The sequence below is a fragment of the Sorex fumeus genome, unplaced genomic scaffold (assembly GCF_029834395.1).
Source record: "Sorex fumeus unplaced genomic scaffold, SorFum_2.1 ptg000020l, whole genome shotgun sequence".
Taxonomy (NCBI): domain Eukaryota; kingdom Metazoa; phylum Chordata; class Mammalia; order Eulipotyphla; family Soricidae; genus Sorex; species Sorex fumeus.
Genome location: NW_026606077.1, coordinates 8,431,768 through 8,452,154, shown reverse-complemented (window position 1 = coordinate 8,452,154; position 20,387 = coordinate 8,431,768). Strand labels below are relative to the sequence as shown.

The window sequence follows — 20,387 nt, the reverse complement described above, 5'->3', positions numbered from 1 at the left end:
CAGTTTTACCGTCCTAACTCTCCACTCTCCTTTCAGATCGATACAGAATCCTTTTCTTCCTATCCTGCTTTTTCTCCTGTTTCTTTGGATTATAGCAGTGACGTGAGTAAGGGTTCTGCTGCTCATCAGTCTCTGACTCCGCTTGCCTCTCAGCACCTCCTCACATACCGCTTTCCTCTTTAGGCCCCTGTTGTGGTTGACAAGGGCTTTAAATATGGTCATCAATGTCTGGCCATTTCTATTCTGCTAATCTCTTGCAATAATAAATGTTTGCTAGGATTTCTCCTGTGTATAAACCTGTGCACCATCTCAGTATAGCTTTTTATTTTATTTTATATTTAATGCTCTTGTGTATCAAATCTTTGCTCCGTCTCAGTGTAGTTTCTTATCTTATTTTAATTTAATATTTTTTGTGCCCGGGATCAAAACCAGGGCCTCATACAGTAAAACTGAGCTATACTCTCACCTCTTAGTTCCTCATTTTAATACTCTTTTATTCTTTTTTATGTTTGTCATGTGTTTTGGTTTTGGCCACATCCAGCTGTGCTTAGGACTTACTCCTGGCTCTGTGCTCAGGGACATTTATGGCAGACTCGGGCAACCATATATGGTGCCGAGGATTGAACTGGGTCAGCCACAAGAAAGCACCTTACCCCTGTACTACCTTTCCAGCCCTGTTGTATTATTCTTTAATCAACTTATTATTTGATGTATTACGCAAGTTACTAGGAACATAAGCAGTATACCTGCATACTTACCTTTATCTTGAGGTTTTTATTCTTTCCAGAGTATTTATTTTTTAAAAATTTGGTATTTTCAAGTGATTTTTAGTCAGGGGTATGAAAGGGATTAAAATATTGGAATACAAGAACCTTAGTCAGTTTTGACTTTCCTTATTTGAGGAATTTGAATATCAGAGAGATGAAGAGACTTGTGGGGCTGGAGCGAACGTTTGGTAGGGCCTTGAACGCAGCTGACTTGGGTTCGATTCCCAGCATCCCATATGGTCCCCCAAGCACCTCCAGGAGTGATTCCTGAGTGCATATCCAGGAGTAACCCCTGAGCATCGCCGGGTGTGACCCAAAAAGCAAAGAAAATAAAAGAGACTTGTTCATGCCTATTCATATCACCCAGTGAGAGAGCACGTGCATCACATGTATGTCCGGGATTTGGTTTCTGGTACCACAGCCCCACCACAGACACACAGATACAGGCGCACACACATACACAGACTTGTCAGGGCATATGGAGTATGACAGTTAAGCTGAGGCTAGATCCTGGCTCCACTGCCCCCAGTTCAGTGCTCCACATCCCATAGTGCTTCTCTGCAGGTTTAATCAGTGACTGTCTTCCAGAGCATGTAGTTAGTTGCTTCTAACCCTTTTCTTTGATTGCTGAAGTTGTTCATTACTGATAAATCTTAGAAGGATTTTCTTTTACGGTGTGAGAGCTGGAGCCCAGGGCCTCCCACCTGACAGGCATGGAGCCACTTTTCTGGCTGAAAATTTTTATTTTTATGCATCAAGTAATTATAAAGACATTTTACACTTAAATACAATTTTTTTGTTTTAGGGCCACACCTGGTGGTGCTCAGGGTTAATTCCTAAGCCTGCACTCAGGAGCACTCCTCAGGGGCTCTGGGAACCACATGGGGACATTGGCGATCAAACCTGGGTTGGCCATGTACAAGGCAAATGCCTTACCCACTATACTATCTTTCTAGCCCCAAATAAATATAAAATATTTTTAAACACTAAATATAGAAGGTCAAAAACACCTTATTTGTTTGAGGCAGAGCTCCAGTTAACAGTGGGAAGTTAACAGACTGATAGATTTTGGTGTGTTTTGTTGTTATTGTTTTTTTTTTCTGGGCCACACCTGGCAATGCTCAGGGCTTACTCCTGGCACTGCTCTCAGGAATTACTCTTTGGTGGTGCTCTGGGGACCAGATGAGATGTTGGGAATCAAACCTGGGTCGGGCATGTGCAAGGCAACCCCCTATCTGCTGCACTATATTGCTTCAGCCCCAAAGTGGTAGGTTTTAGAAGAACATCTAGTGTAAGCAGAAGGCTGTCTTCCAAAATGTGTGTCCTTACCCTGAGTGTTCTCTTAGAGGGAGGTGTGTGTGTGTGTGTGTGTGTGTGTGTGTGTGTGTGTGTGTAAAAATGAAGGAGATTTTTATCTTTTTTTAAATTTTAACTTTTTGAAATCTATCTCTGACTTTTATTATTACCCCTATCTGAGTTTTCTTTTCTTTTTTTTTTCACATTTATTTATTTATTGAATCACTGTGGGAAAAGTTACAAAGCTTTCAGGTTTAAGTCTCAGTCATGCAACCATCAAACACATTTCCCCTCACCATTATTTATTTTTCACCACCAAGAACCCCAGTATACCCCCCCAACCCTCCCCATGCCTGTGAGGCAGATGAATTCTAGTTAACACTCTATCTACTTTGATTAGATTCATTGTTTCGACAAAAGATGCACCATTATTATTTAGAGTTTACACCCCAAGAGATTTTTATCTTGAGTGGATAATTGAACGAAGTGACCTTTCCTGATGAATCCAACTCTAATTCTGTGGCAATTTTTCTTTAGGAAGATTGGCATCAAATGGAACTCTTATTTATTTATTTTGGGGCTATACAAACTTGGTGAATCTCAGAGGGCTGTTCCCAATGTGGTGTTCAGGAAACACTACTGAGGTAATCAGGAGTCTAAATAGTGGCAGAGATCAAACCTGGGGCTCCCACAGGCAAAGCACAAGCAATCCGCACAAAGGGCAGAACTTTTATTAGCAGACAGCATGAGCTTTTGCTGAATGTGTGCTGAGAAATTTCCTCCAGAGTTTTTGGTTGGTTTGTTTTGGGGGGCCACACCTGGCTGTGCACAGTGCTGACTCCTGACTTTGTGCACAGCGATCACTCCTGGCAGTGCTCAGGAGACCATATCTGGTACCATGTATCAAACCCAGGTTGACTTCATGCACGGCAAGTGCCTTTCCAATATACTGTCTTTCCAGCCTCTCCGCAATAGCTTTGCTCTCGAAAACACAGGTTAGGGGCGTAAGAGCTAACGTTGGGATTAAGGCACTTGCCTTGCACAGAGCCACACCTGGTTCAGTTCCTGGCACTGTATATGGTGCCCTGAGCTCCCCAGTAGTGAGCCCTGAGCACAGAGCCAGCACAGAGCCCCTAGCACTCCCAGGTATGGCACAGACCCCTATCCCAAACACCCCTGCAAAGCAAAAGACAAAAAAAAACACAAAACCCCAAAAACCATAGATCTGGAATAGGTAGGACCAAGATGGTAGAGGCAAGACCATTTGAGATCATGCCTGTATGTACACACAATGAAATATGTAAGAAAAGATGAAATTCTGAATTTTATTGAAACTTAAATGAGAGCTGTAGCATGTCATTTAAAGTGAAGTGAGTCTGAAGGAGGACAATACAATATGATCTCAGTCTTATGTGGGGTTTAGATAAATGAAGTAAGGGAAGAAACAGTGGTTGGTGAGATTCTGCCAAATGGTATGGAGGAGAGGTGGTGGCAGACAGGAAGGGACCTGGCGACAGTGGTGAAGAGTAGGTGGTACAGTAACTTTGTATGACTAGAATATTACTATGGATACTATTGTAAATCATACCTCAGTTAAATTTATCAACAACAACAAAAATAACACAGTCGCTATTTTCTGGGAATTCAATATAGTGCCTGACAGATGATAATGCTAAGTAGAGAAAATTCACTTAAGACTTTCAATAATAAATCAAATTTTTTTTTCTGATTTTTTGGGTCACACTCAGCAGTGTTCTGAATTTACTCCTGACTCTGTCCTCAGGGGTACACATGTCTGCTTAGGGAACCATATGTGGTGTTGAACCAGGGTCAGCCTTGTCCCTCCTAGCTCTTTGGCCCTGAAATTTAACTTTTAATTTTGATATAATTTTTTTAAGTTGTAAGAATTCCATATGAAGGGCCTGAGCAATAGTAGAGCAGGTAAAAAAAATTAGTCTTTGAGAGTAGTGAGAGTAAAATAAAAATGATTACACTAAACCCAGTACAAATTGTTGAAAATATTAAGCATGTTCTAATTGGGGTTCTAAATATAACCTGGATTGCTTTTTGGCTTAAAGTATTTGTTGTAAAGAATGAAGTATGGTGATAATGTTGCATTTCCACTTTGTCGTACTGGATTGGCTTTATTCTGAATATATTCAATAATGACTTAGGTATCTGGCTGTTAATACTTCAGGTTGCCATTTTTTTAATTGCCGTGAGTCAGATATCTCATCTGTACAGTTGCCATGTAATGGCTGACTTTTAATTTCTGTATTTCTTTGCTGCTGCCCATCTGTACGTAGCCACTAGAAAACAAAATATGGCCATACTTTGGCCTCTAGGAATGTTTGTGTTAAAAGTGAAAGATTTTAAGTTTGGTGAAAGCATCAGATTGGAATAATGCCACCAACAACTGAGTGGAAATTGCCCCTTTCAAAAGTGCCATTCTTATAAGTCAGGAGTTTGGTCTTAGAACATTTGAAATAAAGACATAGTAACCTTATGAAGAAGAACATTATAAAGGATAATATTGTGAATGGGGTGATACTGTTTAATGAAGAACTTTGATAAAGTTTTCTTGCACAGGCAAAATGTATTAACTAGGTTTCTACATAGTGATCTGCTATTACTTTGTAACCTAGTCCTCAAAAGACTTTTTTTTTTAAATAAAGTCCATCATTACACATAAAAAAATTAGTCCTGGGATTCCTATATAACATTTACACAGATTTCCCAAATATTAACCTCTTGTATAAGCATAATATGTATAAATAATTTATCAAAATCATGAAATAACACTGATATACTATTACCCAATCTAAGAACTTGCTTCAATTTTTTTAGAGTCCTGGCAATGTCCTTTTTTGCTTCAGTATCAAAAACTGAGATAAACATTGCATTTAGAGCCTATCTCTAAAAGCTCCTTAATATTAATTCCTTAGTATTAATCCCTTAGTCTTTGTTGTTTCCCCCTGACCCTTTTGAAAAGTCTGGCCAGTATTTTTGCAGAATTTTTGTTAGTTTGGCTTTGTCTCATATTTCCTCGTGACTAAGTCAAAGGGAATGCCATGTTGGCAGGAATACCAGAATGATGCTGCGTCTGCAGTTCCAGAGGCATAGCCTGGTGACTTATTCCATTATTGCTGATTGAATTGAATTATCTGTTTGAGATGGATTCTGTAGGTTTTCTGCTGAAACACTGAAAACTGCAGATATCTTGGTTCTCCTCATACCTTTGCTCGCTAGTTTTTGCCCCCATTGATGACTCTTGTTCCAGAGCTTACTGTGGTTATCCGTCTGTCATATGGTAGTTTCATTCCTCAAAGATTTAAACTACAACTTTAAAGTTATGGTTTCTGTTTTGCTTTCCAGTTTATTTCCTGATGAAATACGTGAAGAACATTGCATCCCCTGGGTTCTCTAATAAGTTCCGTTTTGTGCTTTTTCTTCTTATACAATGTTTTATATTATGCTTCCTAATTAGGGGCTGTGGAGGAAATGAAGAGATAATGCCAAAATTATATTGTTTGTGCAAATTATAACCTTGTTAGGCAACTATGTTCTGCGTTGAAACATTGCCCAAACTACTTTAGAACATAATGGCATTTACAGATGCATTTTCTTCGCTCCCTATCCAGGGCAGGCCCTTTTCCCTCTGCTATTGTCCCAAGAAGGAGCCAAGGCATAGACAGAACATGACTAGCTTTAGAGGCTTGACTTTCTTGTCTTCTGAAAGTTTGGTGTCTGGTTGGGTCTTTCCTCCTGTTCCAGAATGAGCCTGATAATCAAAAGCTCATACCCTTGTCCTGGAATCCAAGCACCTATCTTCTTGCCTAAGAATAATAACAGGCGAAGCCTTAAGTTGTCAGAAGAGAATCCTGATTTGGTCATTTTTAGGGGAGTGGTGTGTGTGTGTGTGTGTGCGTGTATGTGTGTGTTGTGGGGGTTTGCTGGGGGACATCACTCCTGATGGTGCTTAGGGACTTCTGACTTGGTGCTAGGGGTTACTCCTAGTGAATATCACGGGACCATTTGGTGTCAAGGATGGAAACCAGTGGTCCCCAATGTAATGTATGTGCTCCTAGCTATCTATTAGGCCCAGGAATTTTCTATATTTTTACTGTGTAATTCTTTCATTAAGAAGTTAAACATTTGGGGCTGGAGCGATAGCACAGTGGGTAGGGCATTTGCCTTGTACGTGGCTGACCCAGGTTCGATTCCCAGCATCCCATATGGTCTCCTGAGCACTGCCAGTGTTAATTCCTGAGTGCAGAGTCATGAGTAACCCCTGTGCACCGCCGGGTATGACTCAAAAAGAAAAAAAAAAGAAGTTAAACATTTGAAGAAATTATGGTCATCTACCCAGTGGAATACTATGCAGCTATTAGAAAAGATGAAGTCATGACATTTGCTTATAAGTGGATGGACATGGAGAGCATCATGCTAAGTGAAATGAGTCAGAAAGAGAGGGACAAAATAGAATGACTGCACTCATTTGTGGAATATAAAATAACATGAGAATGACACCCAAAAACAGTAGAGACAAGGTCCAGGAAGATTGCTCCATAGTTGGAAGCCTGCCTCAAGGGCTGGGGGAGAAGGCAGCTAGAATAGAGAAGGAATCACTAAGTCAGTGATGGCTGGAGGATGGGAGATCCTGAAAGTAGATAAAGGACCAAACATGATGGCCTCTCCGTATCTGTATTGCAAAAACCACAATGTCCAAAAGTAGAGAGAGAAAGAGTAAGAAGGAAATTGTCTGCCATAGAGGCAGGGGCAGGGGTAGGGGTGGGGTGGCAGGAGGGATACTGAGGACATTGGTGGTAGAAAATGTACACTGTGGAGGATATGTGTTCAGTCATTGTTCAATCATTGTTATGACTAAACTCAATCATGAAAGCTTTGTAGTTATATCTCACAATGTTCAATAAAAAAATTGCTCGAGGTAAAGGCCCTCCCGTTGATCGTTGATTTGCTCGAGCGGGCCCAGTAACATCTCCATTGGAGACTTTGTTGTTACTGTGTCTGGCATATCGAATACTCTCGGTAGCTTGCCGGGCTCTCCGAGAGGGGCGGAGGAATCGAACTCGGGTCGGCCATGTTGGCCGTTTGTAAGGTGAACACCCTACCTCTGTGCTATCACTCCAGCCATTAAACACTTCATATATTTTTCCAGTTTATTTTGATGTAGACAAAAGCCCCAACTCTTGATACAATCCTAGAATTTAAATTGGTTAGATAACAAAGCTCTAAATATTAAAATCAATAAACATTTTAAAAGTCCATTTTTTATGTGAACATTGTCCTATCTCATCACAGGGTTAAGTCCTTGTCTAAGATTTTCCTAAGCTGTTAGATATTTCTTTTACTTTTCCCATTTTATTAAGATATCATTGAATATTGTATTAGTTTTAGATATGTAGTATGGTTTGGGGCTGGAGCAATAGCACAGCGGGTAGGGCGTTTGCCTTGCACATGGCCAACCCGGGTTCGATTCCTCTGCCCCTCTCAGAGAGCCCGGCAAGCTACCGAGAGTATCCCGCCCGCACGTTAAAGCCTGGCAAGCTACCCATGATGTACCCGATATGCCAAACACAATAACAACAAGTCTCACAATGGAGACATTACTGGTGCCCATTCGAGCAAATCGGTGAACAACGGGAGGAGAGTGCTACAGTGCAGTATGATTTGAAAAATGCATATCAAAATGAATGTCTGCATAACTGACTTGGATTTTTTGCCCCTGGTGCTTAGCCTGCCATGATGACTCAGGGAACTCAAGGAACAATTCGACCAGCCGCCAACTTTGATGCCATGAGAGATGCTGAAATTCTTCGTAAAGCAATGAAGGGTTTTGGTAAGGAACACAGATCGTTATCTTATTTATAGTAAACTCCAGTGACTGAATCCAAAGTCAAAGTACACTGTGTCTATGAACATCGAGCCTCTGTTTCTGCTTGTATGCACTTGCCTTCATTTATTTGGCCGCCGGTATCTGACAAGCATCTAAGGAAGCATCAGCGCTGACTTTGATCTTACTGGTTCTTCCAGGGACCGACGAGCAGGCAATTGTGGACGTTGTATCCAGCCGTTCCAATGACCAAAGGCAAAAAATTAAAGCAGCTTTTAAGACCATGTATGGAAAGGTACTTTTGTTTGTTTGTTTGTTTGTTTGTTTGCTTTTGGGGACTGAGAGTAAACAGTGGTCTGTAGACCCAGAACTCAGGTCAGGTTGGATCCAGTCTTTATATTTGCACTTGTGGTGGGTAGCAGAGACAGCCAGACTTAAGAGACTCGGGAGAGTTGTCTTCACTGTGAATTCACTTAGAAACTTTTTCAGTTTGGGACCCAGAGACATAGTACAGCAGGTAAAGTGCCTGCCCTCAGGCGGCAAACCCAGGTTCAATTCCCTGCACTACCTATGGTCCTCCAGCTCTCTGGGAGTGATCCATGGTCACAGAGCCAGGAGTAAGCTCTCAGCACTGCTGGCTGTGCTAAAAAGGAAAATCTATTGATAGAATTAATAAAATATATTTGCTTGAGTGTAATGAGGTTTTATCTTTGTTTGGTTGGTTTATGCGCCTCCCCTCCCCCTGCAGTGCTCAGAGATCACTCCCGGTAGGCTCAGGAACCTATGGGGTGCCAGGGATCAAACTAGGGTTGTCTGCATGCAAGGGAAGCTCCCTACTTGTATAACTATTGCTCGGCCCTAGGTGTAATGAGGTTTTTTTTTTCAAGTTAAGATTTTTATTTTTTTTAATCTTTTAATTTTTATTAGTGAAACACCCTGAGGTACAGTTGTAGACTTACAGATTTTTGTGCTTGGGTTTCAGTTATATAATGACTGTGTACCCATCCCTTCACCGGTGCCCATTCCCTACCTCCAATGCTCCTAGCATCCCTCCCACCCCACCCCCACCCACAGGTGTAATGAGTTTTAATTGTATATATCTACTTCTTAGTAGATATATACATTTCTACTAAGTATAGTATAGTTGGATTTGACATTGAATTTCATTAATCAATTTAATTCATTTTTACATGTTTTTCTTTTTAAAATGTAAGCAAAAGTTTTGGAGGGTATATAAAGTTACTTTTTATTTTTAATTAAACAGGATTTAATCAAAGATCTCAAATCAGAGTTAAGCGGAAATATGGAAGAACTGATCCTTGCCCTGTTCATGCCACTCACGTATTACGATGCTTGGAGTTTACGGAACGCAATGAAGGTACTAGATACTTTCACTTTGAATATTTTATTCTTTTTCAAGTGTAAAAAGTACCACAATTTATGGCAGTTCTGACTTTGCAGTGACAGCTAAAACAGTTGTCATCTGAAAATGTAGAGCTTTTTAAGGTTGGAGGCCAAAGAAATGGTTACTGGAGCAGTAAGGTTTAATTTTTGTTAAAGGTTTTGTTTTTCTAATTCTCCATTTCTTCTTATACAGGGAGCAGGAACTCAGGAAAGGGTGTTGATTGAAATTTTGTGCACAAGAACAAATCAGGAAATCCGAGAAATTGTCAGATGTTACCAATCAGAATTTGGACGAGACCTTGAGAAGGATATTAGATCAGATACCTCAGGACACTTTGAACGGCTCCTTGTATCCATGTGCCAGGTGAGTATACTAGGAATGGGAATGTTTGTGTGGAGGTGGAGGACCCCTCTTTACATCCAATGCCAGGAAATGATCTTAATTCCTTTCAATGTTTAATTCCCTTGAAATCTTACCATCATCAAAAGGAACAATACAGTTCAATATAGAACATTTTGTACAGTCTCTATTAAGATTTATTTCTGCCCATCTGGATTTTGTAAGAAGTCATAAATTATCATTTTTATGACCAGAGAGGTAGTACAGGGGTTAAGGAACTCATCTTATATTTGGCCAATTCCAGTTCCATCCCTGGCATCCCACATGGTCCCCTGAGCACTGCTGGGTGTGGCCCCCCACTCAAAAAAGAAAGGAAAGGAAGGAAGAAAGGAAGGAAGGAAGGAAGGAAGGAAGGAAGGAAGGAAGGAAGGAAATTAACTTCTGATCAGGGAGACAGCTCACAGATCTGGACCATGCACTGGGTGCTGGGTTTGATCCTGGCACCAAATAGTTTTCCTGGTACCACTAGGTGTAGCCTTGGTGTTCCCCAGCCCTCTTACGGAGGTACAGACAAAACAGAAAACAAAAATGAAACAGCCTCTCTAAGCTTGTATGAAGTATGAAATTAACTTGAGGCTCTTTGTCTCGGGATGCCTGAGTAAGTACTTGTAAACCTAGCCTTATGCTGCCATTTCAGCTGGACCGTCCACTGAAGATACTGTGGACAACATGGGAGTGGCATAGGCAGTGAGAACTGTGTGAGGAGCACCAGGAACACAGACCGTGTTCCCTCCCTCACAGTGATACCATGATCAGCACACACCTTATTTGAAGTCCCGCGTGGACATTAGAATTTCAGCAGATGGCAGGAGTTCTCTGCTCTCCTGCTCATGTCCACAGGTTGAAACTTCTGAACTTTGAGAAGTTTTGCGGAGCAAAGGGTGGCGATTGCCAAGGATAGTGTGTGAAAGTGAGTGGATGGGGAGTGGAGAAAACAAGCCCGTGGGTGCAAGGAAGTTGTACTGACAACAGAGTAACAGAGTAGGGGAGTAAGTTTGTATCTGGGGAAAAGAGATGGGGGTGGTTCTGGAGATAAGGTGCTGGTCTTGCATGTGGCTGACCCAGTTTGATCCCTGGTACCACATATTCCCCCATCCCGGCGTTGCCATCGCTGAGTACAGCTTTGGAGGTCCCAAGTCCCCCCCCCCCCCCGAATAAATAACTATCAATAACAAGAAAGTGAAAAGCAGGGCTGGGGGCTGGGAGGGTGGCATAAAGGACTGAGGGCATCTTTATATGCAGGAGACCTGGTGTGGTCCCACTGCCCTGAGGGATCACTCCTGGAGGGCTGAGGGACCATATGGGGTGCCAGAGATTAAACCCTCGGCCATGTGCAAGGCAAGTGCCTCACCCACTCTCCTATTGCTCTGGCCCCAACATTGGAATCTCCTGTGTTAGGGCAAGTGTGTGTGATCTCTGACACATGCAGCCAAGCGTGCAGCCCCCACAACCACCACAACGACGGAACCCACATAAATGAAAGCAATGGGGACTGGAGCGATCTTACAGCGGGTAGGCAGCTTGCCTTGTACGTGGCCACTGAGCTCAATCCCTGGCAGTTATATATCCCCACAAGCACTTTGGGAGTGATACCTAAGTGCAAAGCCAGGAGTAAACTCTAAGCATTGTCGGATGGGGCCTCAACCCCCAAACCAAACAAAACCCAAAGCAATGATAGCAGCGATGGGGAAGAAGGGGAGAAGGATTGTATGAGATGCATGAGATTAGGATCCCCAGCAACGTTCAGAACCTTCCTGTTTATAAAGTCAAGGAGCCTCTCTTGGGCATGAGTGGAGAAATGGCTCCCTAGGAAAGTGTGACTGTAGTTTTCACTGGAGCGCACACTCAGTGGTCTGGGAACTTCCCCTGAGCACCTTCTCCCGTGCTGTGATTTACAGGGTGCTTTGCTACATCCCCCGCACCCAGCCCTCTTCAGAAGACAGTTTCTCACCCTCACGAAACACTTTTCCATCCTGTTCTTCAACAGACACTAGCTAGAGGTTGCAGACTTTTCCTTCCTTTGATTTTGAGTTTCTAGTTTTGTGGGAAACCAGCTGCCCAGTGACGCTTTACTCAGAGGCCCAGCGCCTGGTCTTAGTCCCCTTTTCCTCTGCTGTGGCCCAGGGAAGCTTGGTGCAGAAACCAAGACTGCAGTTTCTGCATGCATCACTTTCATGCATGAACTCAACAGAATCATTAAAATCACATTTGGGTAAAAAGAAGTTCACTAAACTTTCTCCCTGTACTTAAGTCCCTTGAGTGCAGGGTCTTATCTTGTGTCACTACCCCTGGCACTTCTGTTCTTTGTTAAATTCTGACCAATACAGTCTGGCGCAAAGCAAAAGCTTTTTACCAAGTACGTGAATGACTGAAATGTAATTCAGGGTGTTGGAACGATAGTAGAGTGGGTAGAGCTCTTACCATGTGCTGGCTAATCTAGCTTCAATCCCCAGCACCCCAGATGGTCCCTCAGGCTCTACCAGGAGTGATCCCTGAGTACAGAGCCAAGAAAAAGCCCTGAGTACAGCCAGCGGTGGCCCCCAAAACAAGTAAACAGTGTAAGGCATATCAATTTTAAATCCCAGCTAAGGACAATTATAATTTCTTCATTTTATGGTCATTTATATTTTCTAGTTGAAATATTTTTGTTATAGGCATTAATAAATATTAATATTGATTTATAATGTAAAAACTATCTATACAAGCCTTTTCTGATTTAATTTAACTCTAAAAGGCCTGGAAACCTCTTGTTTTATTATAGCCTTATTAAGTATATAATTATTTATGTATAAAATATATAATATATTGTTTATGTTATATTGTAATAAAATATAATAATATAATGTATCTAATAATATATCATTTATTTATATTATTTGTAAGATAAGATCTTGCATTCTCTGAACTCTTATTTCATTTTAGTTTTAGGCTTTAGTTCCGCAGCTCTTCCTAGATAGTACAGATTCTTAAGTTTAAAAGAATTTCAACTGTTAATAACCATTAATGTTCTTCCAATAAGAAACTTAGATTGAGAATTTTTGCTTTCTCTGTAGGCTCAACATTCTGATAAGAAAGAAATCTTTGTTTAGGGGCTGAAGCGATAGCACAGCGGGTTGGGCATTTGCCTTGCACGCAGCTGACCCGGGTTTGATTCCCAGCATCCCATATGGTCGCCTGAGCACCTCCAGCAGTAATTCCTGAGTGCAGAGCCAGGAGTAACCCCTGTGCATCGCCAGGTGTGACCCCCCCAAAAAAATATTTGTTTACACCTGGTCTAACAAGTTCCAAAAACACCTAGACCCTTTAAATTGATGGACCGGATTCTTCCACCCCTCTCAAAGAGCCTGGCAAGCTACCGAGAGTATCTCGCCTGCACAGCAAAACCTGGCAAACTACCCATGACGTATTCGATATGCCAAAAACAGTAACAACAAGTCTCACAATGGAGATGTTACTGGTGCCTGCTTGAGCAAATCGATGAACAATAGGAGGACAGTGCTACAGTGCTATATTATTATTTATGCATTATATATTTATAATATTTTATATATTAAAATATAATAAAGTATCAAGTCAGTAGTGTAATAAATTATGTTACACTAGTCCAACTTCTTTGAAAATGAAAGACCTACATGAAAAATTATATATTCAATAAATTGTCCTGTTAAATCCAAGAGAGACCAGATAGGGAAATGGGGAAATGTGTCTTTTTTTCAGTTTAGTTTTGTTTTGGGGGCACACCCTGCAATGCTCAGGGCTTCTTCCTGGCTCTGCGCAGTGGAATTACTCTAGTGATGCTCTGGGGACCAAATGTGATGCTGGGGAATTAAATACTGGTCATCCACATGCAAGTCAAGACACCTATCCACTGTACTATCACACTGGCCCGGAAAATATGTCTTAACGGAACTGGTAGCACTCCTTTGCAATGCCTACCTTCTATTTTTCAGGGAAATCGCGACGAGAACCAGACTGTGAACCATCAGTTGGCTCAAGATGATGCCCAGCGCCTGTATCAGGCCGGGGAGGGGAAACTGGGGACCGACGAATCTTGCTTTAACATGGTTCTTGCCACGAGAAGCTTCCCTCAGCTGAAAGCGACCATGGAGGCCTATCATAGGGTATGAGTTTTTCTTTTGAAGATTTGATTTCTGTTTTCAGAAGTGTAAAAACTGCTATGACCCCTCTTCTTCTTGTTTGCAGATGGCTAATCGAGATTTGTTAAGCAGTATTGGTCGTGAGTTTTCCGGAAATGTGGAAAATGGTTTGAAAGCCATCTGTAAGATATTTTTGTGTTTTGCTTTGTTTTATTTGTAACTGACTGAGGTTTTCCAGAGTTGTTTCCATGGTATATTTTATATATAACAAGATAGCCCCTTTGGATGTGCTGAGGCGGAGACTGAGCTCATCTTATATTTTTATATGTATCTCTCTATGTATGCATGGTGCTATGAGCAAAGTAGGGTTGTTTTAGAGTTATTTGGTCTTTATTCTATACGCCCTTCTTGAGGACATAAAACCCTTGAGAATATACAATCAGGCTTGGGATTGTATATTAAAATAATCTTACAATATACTTAAGTTAAAATATATTTAAAATGATCCCCAGCGTCCCATGTGGTCCCCAGAGCACCCCCAGGGGTGATTCCTGAGTGCAGTACCAGGAGTAAGCCCTGAGCATCGCCAGGTATGGTCCAAATACAAAAACAAAAACAAAAAATTAAATTATTTGAACTTTAGTTTTTAGCTTATTAAAGACATATGTGTGTTTGTGTATATGTGTGTATGTATAAATACATGCGTGTGTATCTTAGAATTCAAATTTTAGTCATTATACCTTTAATTACTGGGACACAATTGCTACAGATTTCTCACTTTAAGAGGGAAAAATGGAAAGAATCTAAGTTGCTGTATCTGTAGTCTGTGGGAGAAAAATGGGACATGTTGGCCAGGGAGTAGAGAATCACACACACACACACACACACACACACACACACACACACACACACACACTCCCTCTGCTTGCAGTGCAGTGTGCCCTCACTTTTACACTCACACACACTCCCTCTGCTTATAGTGCAGTGCACTCTCACACACACACTCCCTCTGTTTGCAGTGCAGTGGGCTCACACACACTCACTCTCCCTCCCTCTGCTTGCAGTGCAGTGCGCCCTCAACCGCTCGGCCTTCTTCGCTGAGCGGCTCTACTGCTCCATGAAAGGTGCGGGCACCGATGACTCCACCCTGGTCAGGATCGTGGTCACAAGGAGTGAGGTGAGACCTTCCCCGCAGGCCCTCTTGTTCGATGTTAAACGTTGCTTGCGAGCGAAAGCCCTACCTCCCCTACCTCTCGTCCCAAAGCTGAGTTTCCAGCGTTACTGGGGAAGAGGAGCAAATCTTAACGTATTCTTTTTGTTCATTACTGGTTTTTTAGCACCTTAGTACCAGATTATGCTATTTCTGCACTTAAAAAAAAAAAACAACAACAACCAACAAACCCTGTGTCTCTATATTTACTTATATAAAGTTTAGAATGTTTTTAAAAAATTGAAACAAACCTATTGCTTGCTCTGTTTTCCCAGCAGTTTTGGGGCATGGGGGCACTGAACCACTCCCTGGCTTAGGTGCCCCGCGGGGTCGATGCTTGTCGGAGCAGGGTGGGGGACCACGCAGTGTCCAGGATGCACCCAGGGCTGCACACAGGCGGAGCGTGGGCTCTGCCACTTGAGCCCTATCCCCGGCTCTGCGTGAGGGCAGCTGCTGTTCCTGCAGGATCACGGGGAGCTTCTTCTCTTCTCTAGAGCAGCGCCTGTTTCTTTTCTTTTCCTGTCACGTGAGAGAACCTTGCCTTAGTCCAACAACAGCCCAGCAGCCTTGATGAAGCCAGCGCTGAGAGTTTTCTTCTTGAGGAGATCTATGGGGGATACCGGTTTAGCATAGTTTAGAAGATCTCTGGGTTTTCTTTTATTTTCTTTCTTTCTTTCTTTTTTTCTTTTTGGGTCACACCTGGCCATGCCTAGGAGTTACTCCTGGCAGTGCTTGAGGGACCATATGTGATGCTGGGAATCGAACCGAGTTGGCCACGTGCAAGGCCCTACCCACTGTACTATCACTCCAGCCTGGGTTTTCATTTTACTTATTAAGAGTCCATATGAAAGACCTCTGCAAAGATATTAATCTTTCGAATATAAAAACTCTTGAAACTTAGGATGCCTTTTTAATTAATGCTTTTAAAGAGTCAGGAGAGCTAGAACAGGGGTTCAGGCAATGCATCTGACCTCAGATACTCAGCACCACGTGGTCCACTGAATGCCACTGGGTATAGTTCGCGAGGCCCACAAGCATGGTCGGGTGATCCCTGGCACTACAGTGCCCAAGCAGTGTGTAACTCACTGAATGGCCAGTGGGTCTGGAGACACCCAGCCACTGAGAGTGGCTCAGGCACTTGGAGGTCCCCTCAAAAATAAAATAATATATATTTTTAAAGTCTCATCTTTATATTCTTAAGTATTGCTTTACATTTTTCTTTTCTTTGACTTTGTATATTTATTGGATTTGTATATGTTTATGCATTTATTTATTGGTTTGGGCGGCCACATCCATGGTGCTCAGGGCTTACTCCTGGCTCTGTGCTCAGTGGATCATATGGGGTGCCAGGGATTGAACCCGGGTCAGTAGTGTGCAAGACAATATTTTTCAAACATTGACTTTTAGTTTGTTTAGTTTAGTTTAGGGGGTGTTTGGGCCACACCCAGAGGTGTGAGGACTTTTTCCTGGCTCTATTCAGTCCTCTCCTAGGGGTCTCCGGGGACCTTGTGCTGTTGGGAGTAAATGAGGGTTCATGGAACGGAAGGCACACACCTTAGCCTCTGTACTGTTCCTCCAGCCCTGGACTACTGGTTCTAATCTCAGGGTCGCTCTCTGATCTCTCTCTCTAAGACTGCTCTGTGTACTTCATATAAGGGGAAATCACACCATATTTTCCTTCAGTGACTTTTTATTTAGCATACGTTGTAGGGTGTTAGAATTTCCTTTTTTAACGGACACAAGTTTCTTCCACCTTTTGGTCAGCGTGAACAAAGCTGCTGTGAACGTGAATATACATATATTTGTTTGAGTTCATGCTTTCACTTTTGTGTCGTTAGCCAAAAGTGGGATTACTGTTATATCAATTATATGGTAATTCTATTTTTTGACATGGCGGCACCATGTTTACATTCCTTGCCAGATTTTCAACGTCCTTGCCAATACATAATTTTCTGTGTTTCTGATACTAGCCATTCTGTCAAGTGGGCGACACCCTGTGGTGCTTGGGGGGTCTGTGCTCACGGGTTGCTCCAGGTGCTAGGATTGAACCCAGGCCTTCTGTATGCAGCGCCTGTGCTCAATCCATTGAGCTATCTCCCTGGCTCTGTTTTTTTGTTTTGTTTTGTTTTTGTTTGGGGGCCACACCTGGCAATGCTCCTGGGCAACTCCTGGTTCTGTGCTTAGGAATTACTCCTGGTGGGTGCTCAGGGGACTGTAATGAGTTGCCAGGGATCGAACCAACTGTGGGCAGCACAAGTGCCTTATCTGCTATTTTTAAATGACTAATTAAAAAAAATAATAGAAGGAACTTCTTCCACTGCTATGTGGTACTTCCACTCAACAGTACTAAATTAAACCTTCATTGGGTGATGATGTCACTGGAATGAATACTGGCTGTAAGATGTTGACCATTTTTTTCTGCTTTGATTCTAATTAGGATGCTTTCACACTATTTTCTTTTTTGCTTTCACACTATTAAAAAATAATTCTAATAGATGCTAGTTCTGTTTGGAAGTTTTTTTCCCTAACATCAAAAATGTCTCTTGCCTACAGATTGATCTTGTACAAATAAAGCAGGTGTTCAATCAGATGTATCAGAAGACTCTCAGCACCATGATTGCAGGTGACACAAGTGGAGATTACCGGAAGCTGCTTCTGGCCATTGTTGGTCAGTAGGAAGATTTTCTTAAAGGAATGAAATCATTCAGTGCTTAACTTTCCAAGCAATGACTTATCTGCATGCAGCAATATCAACCATCATCTAACCAAAAGAGGTTTCGACTAAGGACTGGGTATTTTTCAGGGTATTGTGCTTGATTTGCACATGTGGATATTGCCTTAATCTCAATGCTATTTTTTTCTCTACTTACAGTCAATGGAAAGCCACAGCACGGCAATGTATTAATAATAATAATGTTTGTAAAGCATAATTCTCATTGCTCATTCTAATCGTGATACCAAATTGAATAAAAATCACAATCTAACTGTGTAATAAGCTTGAATTTTTTAATATTAAAATCCTGTCTTCTAGCATCTGCCCAGTCCTTGGGACTCTTAGGTTGTTGTATGTGTAAATTGCATTACTTAAAATCATTAATAATTCTTTTGACCTGGGAGAATAATCTGCATCTTATTTTACATAATTAAACATTCTATATTAAACAATAAGCCTTCCACATAGAAAATTGCTTAATATTCCCTACAGCAGCTTGTTAAAAAGGGAGCTAGATATTTATATGTACAAACTACATAGATCTTGATTAGTCCTTGATTTCAAAAAAATAGGAAAGATTTTTAAATTTGTAGCAATTTAATCATGATTTAAGAAAGTGAAGTTTGACATGTGAGTTGCTCAAGTAATGTGTGAATACGGAGGTTAAAATTCCCCCCCCACCCCCACGGAGAATGGAATACTGGCTATTTAGAGAAAGACTGTAGTTCAGGACAGCAGTGTTACACAGAGTGACATTTTTTATTTTTGCATTTTTGGGTTTGTTTCTTTGTTTCTGGACCACACCCAGCTGTGCCCAGGACTAACTCCTGGTTCTGTGCTCAGGGATCACCCCTGATGGGCTTTGGGGATTGCATGAGGTGCTGGGGAGCAGACTTGTGTCAGCCACATGCAAGGCAAGCAGCTTAGCCCCTGTACTCTTTCCAGCCTCCTGGTGATTTTGAAACACATTTTATCTTCAGTATTGAACCTTAGCAGGCACTTCTCAGTTGTCCTGTCCAGCAATTACTTTGTCTCTATGAATTTGCCTATTTTGGGTTTTTCATATTGGTGAATAACAAAAAAATTCAGCTGAATTCATTTTAAAGATCCTGTTGATTTTATTAATGATTTATGGGTCAAGAATTTATCAAGTAGATGAATGTTCTCCAAACCTACACAAGATCAAAAAGATTTCTAGTCTAAAGGATGGCAAGAGAAGAGAGAATTATTGCAGGCTTAATTAATATCTTATTATTCCATCTTTCTTTGGGGAATGGAAAATATTAATGCTGACCAGAAATTTCATACCAAATAAGAGTATATTCCTGAGGAGGTTGAAACTAGGGTTAGTGTTAAGAATGGGAATACCACAAGGACCTCCATTTTTTTGGTTATTTAGATAATGCTTTTATGATTATTTTTATACTTATTTTTTATGGAGACATGTTTTCAGTTCTTCTGGCTAAGATGAATGACTGGATCATATAGTACCTTTATGTATGTTTGATTTGGGGGCTACACTGGCAGTCCTGGAGAAGCTACTCCCAGGAGTGCTCCAAAGACCATGTGGAGTGAGGATGGAGCCCAGGCCTTCCACATGCAGAACATACGCTGTAGCCCTTTGAATATCTCCCCAGCTCAGACACATTTTTGCTTAAGAACCTACCACATCCTGGGGGGCCAAGGCAATAGCACAGGGGTAGGGCCTTGCATGTGGTTAACCCAGGTTAGATCCCCAGGATCCCATATGGTTCCCTGAACACTGCCAGGAGTAATTCCTGAGCGCTTAGTCATGAGTAACCCCTGAGCATCGCTGGGTGTGACCCAGAAAGTCAAAATAAAAATAATAATATCACTGTATATCACTGTCATCCCGTAATTCATTGATTAGCTTGAGTGGGCATCAGTAATGTCTGCATTTGTCCTAGCCCTGAGATTTTAGCAATCTCTCCTTACTCGTCCTTTCCAACGGTGCCACATTAGAGGCTCTTTCAGGGTCAGGGGAATGAGACACATCATTGTTACTGTTTTTGGCATATCGAATATATCATCGGAGCTTGCCAGGCTCTGCTATGCGGGCAGGATACTCTCGGTAGCTTGCCTGGTTTTCCGAGGAGAACTAGACTATAAGAAGTACGCATATGTGGCTGCACACTTCCGGGAGCTTTGTTTTATAGTCTCTGGATCTTGGCTGTTGATGAAATTTCATGGTGTCGGGGGCAGTTTGTGGGTGTAACTGCCTAGCTACTGGAAAATGGGGAATCAGGGTGGAGGAGGCCCAGTCCCAATCTGAGCAGGCTTGGAGATCTCAGCCTCGGGACCTACACACCTGTATTCCTCTGCCGGTTCCTTCATGTGTGAGGCTCGTCCGAGTGTGTGGAGAGTGGCCTTGAGCATGACTGTGGCTGGGTTCCGGAGGTCTTCGGCTGCCAGGGCTCTGCTTGGGGCGGGGAGGGAAAATCAGCCCACCCCACTCCAAGGGGCCCTGGTGAAGAGAGCCTGGTGCACAGGCAGGGGACAAAAATAATAATAATTAAAATAATAAATAATAATAATATAAAAATCTACCAAATCCTTTCCCAGGGCTAGAGTGATAGCACAATGGGTAAGGTATTTGCCTTGCATGTGGCCAATCTGGGTTCGATC

At 42.0% G+C, this 20,387-nt stretch overlaps 1 protein-coding gene across 2 annotated transcripts in view; it reads left to right on the top strand.

Moving 5' to 3' along the window:
• ANXA7 (annexin A7) overlaps positions 1–18,019 on the top strand; it is a 34,181-nt gene extending 16,162 nt beyond the window's left edge. Inside the window, exons 6-14 of one of the 2 annotated variants that reach the window (XM_056113360.1) lie at positions 37–102; positions 7,821–7,923; positions 8,118–8,212; positions 9,182–9,295; positions 9,515–9,685; positions 13,672–13,842; positions 13,925–14,000; positions 14,883–14,995; positions 17,582–18,019. In XM_056113360.1, the coding sequence (XP_055969335.1) occupies positions 37–102; positions 7,821–7,923; positions 8,118–8,212; positions 9,182–9,295; positions 9,515–9,685; positions 13,672–13,842; positions 13,925–14,000; positions 14,883–14,995; positions 17,582–17,704 (1,032 nt within the window). In that variant the 3' untranslated portion in view covers positions 17,705–18,019. The remainder of the gene's footprint in view (positions 1–36; positions 103–7,820; positions 7,924–8,117; positions 8,213–9,181; positions 9,296–9,514; positions 9,686–13,671; positions 13,843–13,924; positions 14,001–14,882; positions 14,996–17,581) is intronic. The other variant, XM_056113361.1, reaches the window with a different exon arrangement.
• Positions 18,020–20,387: the final 2,368 nt, after the last annotated feature.